Below are 10,126 nucleotides of genomic sequence, written 5' to 3' on the forward strand. Positions count from 1 at the left end.
GGGACGGCTCAGGGGCTGGATCTGTCCTGAGGGACGGCTTAGGGATTGGATCTGTCCTGAGGGACGGTTCAGGGACTTGATCAGTCTCAGGATGGTTCAGGGGCTGGATCTGTCCTGAGGGACGGCTCAGGGGCTGGATCTGTCCTGAGGGATGGCTCAGGGACTGGATCAGTCTCAGGACAGCTGAGGGTCTGGCTCAGTTCCAAGGTCTGGATCAGTTCTGATGGGTTTTGGGGGGTTTGGGGTCTCGGCATGTTTTCGGGGCCTCAGCAGCCTCAGAACAAAGCAGCAGCTGGTTCAGCTGTTTTCTCCACAAACTGCTGATGGTTTGATTCCCAAACTGGCCTCCGCTGATTCAGCTTCAGCACAGAGACACAAAGAGGAGCCAAGCGGGTCCACGTGGTCTTTACATTCAGGTTCACCAGCAGCTGCAGGTCTGTCAGGAGAAACTAGAAGTTCTGATAAAGTTCTTCAGGTTCCTTCTGTTTGTTCCTCCCAGGTTCTGACCTCAGATCAGAACACCCTGCTGCTCATGAACTGGGTTTAAAGCACAGCGCACAAACACATGCAGATGACCTTTGACCTTTAGGAGATTTAATTTCCAACAATGAGGACCGTCATCTGTTTTATCGATTCCAGCAGGAAGTGCCTCCTGCTCTGATTTGTTTGTTTTAAACAGAATTATTAATAAATTGATGGTTTTAGCGTTTGTCTCTCTGTTTTCTGTTTCTGCTCCCAGAAATTAATCATTAACCAATAAAACAAACATTTCAACAATCCAAACGTCTCCGTCCAACTGTTCAGAGACAGGACTGAGACAGGAAGTCTCACCGGTGTACTCCACCTCCACGTCAGCCAGCGCCTTCAGCGTGTTCTCGAATGAGACGCCGTCCAGCTCCAGGGCGCCCACGCCGTCGTAGACCTTCTTGGTGCTGCTGATGAGCTCGTCGGACAGCTGCTGGATCCGCTCGGGGCTCAGGTCCCAGCGGAGCCGGTTCTCAGCACAGACCGGCACCGGGCTGCCAAACACCACCGCACCTGGGAGACAGGTGAGGGCGGGTCAAAGGTCAGAGGTCAGAGGGTGAGCTCTCAGGACATCAAAAATAAAACCAGAAGTCTTCAGAAAAACTAATAAAACAAACATCCCCTCATTGAAATGATTAATTTTCGTGTGTGGTGTGTTTTGGCCTTCAGGGCCACCGTACACAAAGAACCAGCTAACTAATAATTAAAGGTTAAATTCAACATTTTCATCTAGTTTAAACAAGAAAACAACAGATCCAGAATCTTTTCCCTGAATGCCATCATCAGGCTGATGTTTTGCTGGATATACAGGTTCTCCTCTCAGGTTGGGTCAGAACACAGCCCTCTGATCGGGTTAATGAACCTGTTAGCATGTTGCTACAAACACCTGGAGCTAAAACAAACAAAAACAACCTTCAACACGACCCGAACAGACCCACCAGCCGGTTCCGTTTGGTTCCGTTCGGATGCAGCTCCAGCTGACTTTCTGCCACCTGTCTCAGGTTTTAGCATGCTAAGCTAACTGTTAGCACCGGCGCGTGCTGCAGATTTCCCGCCGTCCCCGCCGCTCGTTTCCCAGTGAAACCGCTTCTGTGGCGGGAAAACCGTCCCGGTATCACTCACCTGTCGGCCCCATGGTTCACTGAGAGAAGAAGTTCGGTTCGGTTCGGTTAGTCTGCTTCAATGACGGGAAACTCCTCGAGGATCGGGATTATAGAGGGCGGCGTCATTTCCGCTCATGTGTTTCAAAATAAAAGCTGAATAAAGCGCATTTAAGGAAATAATGATTTATTTTAATAAAATATTTTACTGAATTCAACTAAAACTAACTTAGAGGTTAAAAATATATAAATTATTTAAATCTGATCAAAGTTTGAGACATAAAACAGCAAATTAGGCTAAAAAATACTGCCTGACTTTATCCATCCATCATCCATCCATCCATCCATCAATCCATCCCTCCATCCATCCATCCATCCATTCATTTCTTTTAACCAAATTAAAATCTAAATAAATTGAGCTGTAGGCTGAACTGGATCCTCTGCTGTTGTAGAACCTTAAGCTGCTGCAGGAGATCATTTACAGCTAAATCAATCTGTTTCACCGACCTGTAGGTAAAACGTGTTTCTGTCAAATATCTGGATTAAATAAAACAACTTTTTATTCTTGAGCAGTTTTATTTCAGAACAGAATAAATCCATTCCTACAATTTGTCTAAAAACATTCAAACTACTCCTAAAGGTAAACACATTAATACTGATTCTGTTGTTTTACTATTTGTGCACAGATTTCACACACACACACACAAGCTGTGAGTGAAGAACTGATTCCAGCCTCGCTGCTTCCTCAGGATCATCAGCAGGTTCTGCACAACGTCAAGGTGGAAAGACATCAACAATGACCTCAGAGAAGCAGCTGCTGCTCCCCATCAATCTGAGAAAGGTCAAAGGTCACCTGGAGTCCATCGTTCTACAGAGAGGAAGATCATTCACAGGAGGAAACATTTAGGACAACTGCTGATCTTCACCCTGAAGGTCAGTCTGTGCAGTGCTCAGAGGAATGAGCTCCATCTCAGACTCTACAGGCCTTAGTTAACAGGTCAAAGGTCAAAGGTGAAAGCCTATTCTTTCTAAAAACAACATGGCAGCTCGACTTAGGTTCATCTGAAGGAACCACAAGACTTCTGGACCAGAACCAGACCCATGTTTACCCAGAATGCACTGCAGCAAACAGCTCCTCCCAGCTGTCAGCACGGTGGTGGAGGGCTGATGGTTTTGACTGATTCTGGAGTCAGATGTGAGGTCATCTGTCCGACAGCTGAAGCTTGGACCAAACAGGACAATGATCCCAAACACAGCAGCTAATCTACAACAGAACGGTCCAGTCAGAGTCAAGAACCTCAACCTGACTGAACTTCAGAGAGCTGAGCAGAAACCAATGAGCTGAAGCAACTTTTCCACAACCATGAGAGAGAAAAAGGAAACCACTGAGAGTTCTGCTGCTGGAGGTAGTTCTGGATCAGGAGCTGGAACCAGTTCTTCACAGTTACGGGTCTACCACCAGTCCCATCGTACCCACCTCAGCAGCGTTTCTGATTTAATTTACTGGAGTAGATTTTAGAACTTTAGTTTTATCAGATTCTGATCAATTTTATTAATTGACATCATCGGCAGTTAGGCCTGGACATTCAAGGGTCCTGAGGCGGATGGTTCTGTTCAAATTAAACTTAAAAACATTTTATTATGTTCGTCTAAAACCAAAAACAGGTTAAATCTGCATCAGTAAACCGGAGCAGTGAATCTGAACAATGTCAAGCCCATTATTTTTATTTTTATTGCCAAAACATCACAAACGTGTCCTGAAACACTGATTCCCAGATTTATTCTGATTGGTCCTTTTCTTCTTGCGGTTCCTCATCTGACTTTAAACAGAACAGTCAGAAACACTCAAACACTGAACAGCTTCCAGACGTTTATTTCCAGGAGAGAAAGTCAAATAAATGGCTGAAAATATATTTTAATAAAAGCAGAGTGTTTGTGTAAAGCCAACAACAAGCATTTGGATAAAACCTGACATCCAAAATATCTGATGTTCTTCATCAGGGAAAATAATTTAACGGTTATATTTAATCATAAGTAACGTTCCTGCGGGGGGTGGGGGGCTGAAGTGTCACAGGAGCTTTTGACAACAGATGGTCCCTCTGTCTGATCGTCAGTGTCATATCTGTCCCAAAGGGAGGAGGTCCGGACCAGTACATGGCTCCCGGAGGCTCAGTGGACCCGGAGCGACGAGCTGCAGCTGGTCTTGATAGAGCTGAAACAAAATAACGTGAATTCAGATTGATTAGAACGTGAAGAACAGCAGTACAGTTTCTCTCCTTACCTGAAAGTTTACTCCTGTCGGCTCTTTGGGCCTCCGGGTCTGCCGGGCCCGGTTCACCTGCCTCACCAGGTTGGTTGGGTTCGGGACAATAAACGAGTCGGTTGGCAATAAGTCAGCCATGACGTGTTCTACGACGGCAGAAGCAGAACAGAAGACGTGCTCTTTAGCGTAGGACTTCACCTGGAGACAGAACGGTGCAGATTTGATCTTAAAACTGTGTCCAGAAAGTGTCTGATAAAGACGAAAGCAGCAGCTGATACCTTTGCTTTCAGCCTGGTGGTGAAGGCGCTGCCTGGTTCTGGCAGGTGACTGTGGGACTTGTTCCCAGGAATAAAGTCCTGGCCTCGTTGAATCACCGTGGCTGGACAGCGGTGGTTCCTTCTTCTCACACAACACCACCAGTAGGTGGCAACACCAGACTTTCTCTGGATCCACGAGGACAGAGTGGATTGACATTTATCATCAGCCGCCACAGACAGGAAGGTGGAGGACGAAGTTTCCTTCTTCAGTAAAGTCAAACATGTTCTTACCTTGACGGTGTAGCAGAACCCTTCTCTGTCGAACAGCTTGTCTTTGCCGCGGTTCGAGCTGGCCTCAATGACTTCAAACGCTGCAGGTTGTTTTACAGCCATGAAGACTTTGTCCTCCAGGTCCGCTAGCAATGAGTCCTCCACGTCCTGAGGTCTGTCACCAGGAGTGTCTCCTCTCTGGACTGAGGACGTCTCACTGAGACGGTGTGAGGAGGACGATGTGCGCTCAGGACAGGCAAGCTTTGTTTCATCTGAAACAGAAGCAACAGGCTGTAAGAACAAAATCAGAGCCACCATGAAAAGATCTGCGGTTTATAAAAGCTTATTTCTCCCCTTTAATAAAACCAGCTGATGTATTTTAGATTGTTGGAAACCCTGATTAGTCACTTTTATGAATAACTGCTTGTAATGATGGAGCACCAAGGAATAAGAAGCACAGCTAAACGTCTGGGTAGAACCCCCCCAAAAAAGAGCCAAAATCACCGGCAGTGTTCTTCTGTTGGTGTTGACTTGTTCTGAGATTCTAGTGCTGCGTCCAGGTCTCTTTGACAGGTCTCTGACTGCGCTCCATTCATCACCACACTGTGTTTGTTCTGTTAGAAGAAGGCCCGTTCAATGGGACAAATAAAACCTGGTGTTCTGCTATGCTGAGAGGCTGCAGGTTGTGGTGTCAGCTCTGGTACCATTTCCAAACGACAGATCGAGTTCTGTGAGACCTGGTGAAGTCAAAGACAGACCATTAGGTTGGCGTCCCAGGAAGACGGGACCTGAAGAACATGAGATCCTCACTGTTCCTTCACTGAGAACTTAAAGGCTAAGACAACAGAAACGCAGACAGAACTCTGATCAGATGGACCTGGTTTATAAGGCCTCCATCACCATCAGGTGTGTCTGTGACAACAGTGGAACCATCTGCAGTACTGAACCAAGGTTCTGTCAGAAGAATCTGTATGGAGATGATGTGATAATGAGGCAGGAACTCTCTCATGGACAGAACATTAAAAGTAATCTGACTGCAGCGAGACAGAATAAGATTCTGGAGACAGTGACTCGTTTAGCCGTGTTGTTCATTCCTTGGATGCACAAGTTCTAAAAGTTGCACCTTGTTGTAAAAGTGTCTCATAAGACTTTCCAACGATATAAAGTTCGACATCAGTTGGTGTTAAAGGAGAGAAATGATTGACTGAAAAAAACTTTCCAAACTTCTTCTTTGAGGGGAGCAGAACTCTGTCTGATTAAGACCTGCAGAGAAACTGCTGGAAGGATTTCCAAGCTCCGTACCTTCACCTGTCAGTCCGTACACCGTACCCTGGCGCCGGTCCCACAGGGTCTCTGGTACCACCTCACAGGATGGACTGCTGAGGTTTGGTTATTTTCAGCTCTTTTATATCAAAACACACGAGGATGGAGATAAATCTGTCCTCGTCCTTGAGCTGAGGAGGAAATCCTGCTTTTCATGGCAGAAGGAACCAAGCTGACTTGTGTTCTCCGGGTTTTTACCTTATAGAAAAGTTCACATCTTCTCACGAATTGTGTCTTTAAAACAACTACAGTTCTGTAGGTAAACACTGATATTTGTGTGGATAAACTGAACTATTATTCAAACATTTTTATGGAAATAAAGGCTTGTTCAGTGTTTCTATCTGAGCTGGAAATGTCAAGACTTTGTGAACAGAATTTGAAAGTCAGACGAGTAACTCAAAGAAGAAAAGGACCAATCAGAATAATTCTTTTGGGAAATAAATGTTTCATGATGTTGGGCAAACAGATAACCCTCAAACCACAGGAAGTGGTAGGAATGAGAATAATAATCAGAACTAGTTTTATGGCCTCTCAGAGGCTGATCTGATTTCAGACACTTTAAAATTCTCTGAAGCAGCAGATAAACCTGTAAACATGATGTGCTCTTAGAACCAGGATCTGACTCAGCTGAGCCTGCTGGAGGACAGCTGGTCCCCAGGATTCAGGCGTCCTAAACTTGTCTCAGTTTAGTTCCTGGGATTCTGGAGCCCTGGATCTGGATTCTGACAGAAAGGCTGCAGCCGAATGTGTAAAAACCACACCGATGGTACAGATTTGCTCGTCTTCATTCCTGAAGGAAACTCCAGCAGATTAACTCCTAAACATGAGGGGGGCAGTTTTACTTATCATCTGTTGGACCTGAACATTCAGTTTGGTTCACTGCAGCTGAGCCAGAGAGGAACTCAACAGAAACAGAACAGGAAGGACGAAATGAACCGTCTGACAAACAGACACTTGATCAAACTGAGGCTGGTGGCATCTTCAGGTGCTCTTTTTATTTAAAATTAAAATGGAGCTGAGGGGGAATTTAGGGGTAATCTAAGAAAGAAAAAAAAATTGATATCCAAACATATAAATGATCCCATCTCTGTTCTCATGAGCTTTTCTAATTTAAGCAAAAATAAACAAACAAACCCACAAAAAGACTAAAAACAGAAAAAAAAGATTCATCAGAAAATGTGCCCTGAAGGCCTCCATTCAAATAAAAACAACATGAAATCAAGGAAAAGAACTTCCAGAGTGAAGTCTTCATATTGTTTAACAGCAGAAAGAACATCATGTGTTGGATTTAAACTTCACTTTGACAGAGTTCACCTTTCAAACAAAAAAAGAAAAGAAAACTCAAAATGTTCGGGGTTTTTTCCAATACAGAGTTGATAAATAACTGATTTTAGAATCAGTTCACAGAAACTGAAAACAGGTCGTCCAGAAGCTTCATGATCTTTATAACCCAAGCAAGATGGCCGACCCAAAGGTTAAATCCTCTCATCAGAGTGCCTTTTAAGCTTTTTTAATTGTTTTCAGTCAACCCGTCATCAGCCTGGGACGTCTCACCTGTGTGACTCCTCACGTGTAAAGCCAATTTACCACTTTGGGTGAAACTTTTCCCACAGATTTCACAGACATATGGCCTCTCACCCGTGTGCGTTCTCATGTGAGCCGTCAGAGTACGGTTCTCAGAGAAGCCCCTCCCACAGGTGCTGCAGGAAAAGGGCTTCTCACCTGTGTGAGTTCTCAGGTGGGCGCTCAAATTCCGGCTGTCGGTGAAACTTTTCCCACACGTTTTACAGGAGTACGGCCTCTCGCCTGTGTGGGTTCTTATGTGGGAATTTAAACTACGGTTCTCGCTAAAACTCTTCCCACAGATTCTGCAGGAATAGGGCTTTTCACCTGTGTGTGTTCTCATGTGGATCGTTAGGTGACAACTTCTGCTGAAGCTTTTAGCACAAACTTTACAAGCAAAGGGTTTCTCTCCCGTGTGAATTCTGACGTGGACCGCTAACTCGTCACTTCTTACGAAAGTTTTATTGCACATTTTGCAGGAATATGGTCTCTCTCCAGTGTGAGCCCTCCTGTGGGCCGACAGACTGCCGCTCTGAACAAAACACTTCCCACATATATCACAAGTATAAGGCTTCTCACCTGTGTGAGTCCTCATGTGAATGGTCAAATGGCCCCTGGACGTGAAAGATTTTCCACAGGTGGTGCAGGTAAAGGGTTTCTCACCTGCGTGGATCCTCATGTGGAAGGTCAGGTTGCTACGCTGGCTGAAAAGTTTACCGCACGTTTTGCAGGAGTATGGCTTCTGTCCGGTGTGGGTTCTCACGTGGACCAGCAGGTTGTTGTATTTTTTGAAACTCTTCCCACAGGTGTTACAGGAGAACGGTCTCTCGTCTGTGTGGGTTCTTCGATGAGCCCTCATATTGTAGCTTTGTGTAAAACCTTTGCCACAAATGTCACATTTCAGAGAATTTCCACATAAATTAGCCTCATCTCTGCTGGTTCCTGGACATTCCTGATCAGTTCTTTCCTGATTCTGATTCTCAGGCTCAGCAGAGTTCTGAGAGAGGAGGCGGCCCCCATATGGTTCTGGTTCTGGTCCGCTGTTATCACTGTCATCATAGTCAACAGTTACCATGAAGGTATCAGACTCCTCCTTCAGCCCCAGCCCCAGCTCCTCCTCCTCCTCCTCCTCCTCCTCCTGACTGATGCAGAGTTCGTCATGTTCTTCTTTCACCTGTGGAGGTTCTGGTTCCTGCCCCTCTTCTTTCATCTGCAGAGGTTCTGGTTCCTCCCGGTCCAGTCCGGAACTCATCTCCAGATTGCAGAGCTGTCGGTCCTCGTAGCAGACAAAACGCCGGGGGAGAGCTGAAAGGACAAAGACACAAGAAAAATAAGTTTATCGAAAAGTTTTACAAGAAAACTTTCATTTAAAATCTTTTGTATTTTGACCCGGCAGGGAGGGTTCTACAAAACCAGCAGGTTCCCTTCAGCTGTCAATCCGGGCTGCCTTCTGATCAAATTAACGTCTTCACGATAAAAATCACAACAAATGTACAAAGATGTATTAGAGCCACTTAGAAAACAAGAAGAGAGTTGAGAAAAAACTAAATAAAAATATAAATTATTTCAAAAGCTGTTTTTATGTTTGTAGCAGTTTTATTGGGAATGTTTCTGTTGTGCTTTTAATCTCCTTTAATTACACTGGTTTATTCAAGATAAAGATAAACGTTCCTTCATTCAGAAAGCAGCTAATTGATCCATGATATTCATTCGTTTCTGAAGGATTTAATGGCTGCCTGAGACACAAATCTGAGATTAAGACTAGCGTTTCACTGATTAGCTGTTAGCATCACAGCTAACAGACAAAGGTCAGCATTAAACTCTGACGCCTTCAGAACTTGGAGCAAAAATATAATTTCAAACAAATAAAAAAAACAATAGGTTTATTTGCTTTTCTTCCTCTTACCTCTGCTGTTATCACATGCTGCGTAAAAAGGTTTAGAAGACACGCTGACATCACTCCGTCCAGCTTCTTCAAATTTTAAACCCATTTATAACATTTTTATTTGATATTTAAGATCAAAACATCAGTTTTATTTCAACTTTATTTGTATGACACACGTGCACGCTCTTAGCTCAGGGTTAGAAAACAGATTTATTGAATCATAAAATAATCAGCCTTCCAGGAAGAGGAAACCCAGAGTTTCTTCTGTCAGGGGAAGTTAACTCAGAGTTTGTTCAACCTGAAAAACAAACTCTGGGTTCATCCTCAGAATGAAACAAGAGGTGAAAGGTCAAACCCTGATCTGATCCAACAATTCAGTAGACGTCCAAAAGCTTTTATTTTGTTAAAATTAGTGTTAGCCAATAGAAATATTATCATAGTAATGTTAATAAATACATACATTTGTTAGGAGAAAACATTTTTCATGTGCAGATAAGTTTCAGTGTTCTTGTTGTTATTCCTCTTTAAATAAAAATGTCCTCAGAGTTCACAGAGACTTCCTGCAGTTAAACATTTAAAGAGTTCAATTATTTACTTTAACCTGTGCCCCCACCACACACAGAGCCGCTTCATTTGACACTGAATGAACGGAACTTTGGAACATTTCAGCCCTAAAAAAACAAAATAAAACACATCTGCTGCTGCTGCTGCAGCAAAAATAAATAAATAAAACAAGACACATAAAAATAAAATAAAAATCCATCGATTATTTCCATAAGTACATGGATAAAAAGTAGATAGCTAAGAAAAAAAAAAAAACAACAAAAAAAACAAAACAACAGAGGTAACAGAAAAAGAAGTAAATTTGAAATTAAACAGAAAACAACTGAGACGGGGCACTTAAAGGGCTTAATGTATTCTGTGCTACTAAAATTGTCAA

At 43.7% G+C, this 10,126-nt stretch overlaps 2 protein-coding genes across 5 annotated transcripts in view; both read right to left on the minus strand.

The window, feature by feature from the left end:
* Positions 1 to 1,783, minus strand: part of thop1 (thimet oligopeptidase 1) — a 5,945-nt gene extending 4,162 nt beyond the window's left edge. Inside the window, exons 1-2 of one of the 2 annotated variants that reach the window (XM_017404499.3) lie at positions 1,648 to 1,783; positions 832 to 1,038 (exon numbers count right to left, since the gene is read on the minus strand). In XM_017404499.3, coding sequence (XP_017259988.1) covers positions 832 to 1,038; positions 1,648 to 1,660 — 220 coding nt within the window. In that variant the 5' untranslated portion in view covers positions 1,661 to 1,783. Of the gene's footprint in view, positions 1 to 831; positions 1,039 to 1,463; positions 1,582 to 1,647 lie in introns of those variants that run through there. The other variant, XM_025003345.2, reaches the window with a different exon arrangement.
* A 1,695-nt stretch (positions 1,784 to 3,478) lies between these two features.
* Positions 3,479 to 10,001, minus strand: LOC112450066 (zinc finger protein 180-like). 3 transcript variants are annotated; one of them, XR_005234419.1, is made up of 5 exons: positions 7,881 to 10,001; positions 4,437 to 4,687; positions 4,167 to 4,331; positions 3,907 to 4,034; positions 3,479 to 3,837 (listed from the first exon to the last, which is right to left on the minus strand). XR_005234419.1 is itself a non-coding variant. In XM_037981268.1 (5 exons), exons 1-5 carry the CDS (start codon positions 8,551 to 8,553, stop codon positions 3,742 to 3,744), a joined length of 1,281 nt encoding a protein of 426 aa, XP_037837196.1. In that variant the 5' UTR covers positions 8,554 to 9,998; the 3' UTR covers positions 3,479 to 3,741. The 3 variants fall into 3 exon arrangements, 2 of the variants coding, with proteins under 2 accessions (XP_037837196.1, XP_037837195.1); XM_037981268.1 differs by having other exon boundaries at positions 3,907 to 4,086; positions 7,965 to 9,998; XM_037981267.1 differs by having other exon boundaries at positions 3,907 to 4,086; positions 7,881 to 9,997.
* Positions 10,002 to 10,126: the final 125 nt, after the last annotated feature.

The sequence above is a fragment of the Kryptolebias marmoratus genome, linkage group LG18 (genome assembly GCF_001649575.2).
Source record: "Kryptolebias marmoratus isolate JLee-2015 linkage group LG18, ASM164957v2, whole genome shotgun sequence".
Taxonomy (NCBI): Eukaryota; Metazoa; Chordata; class Actinopteri; order Cyprinodontiformes; family Rivulidae; genus Kryptolebias; species Kryptolebias marmoratus.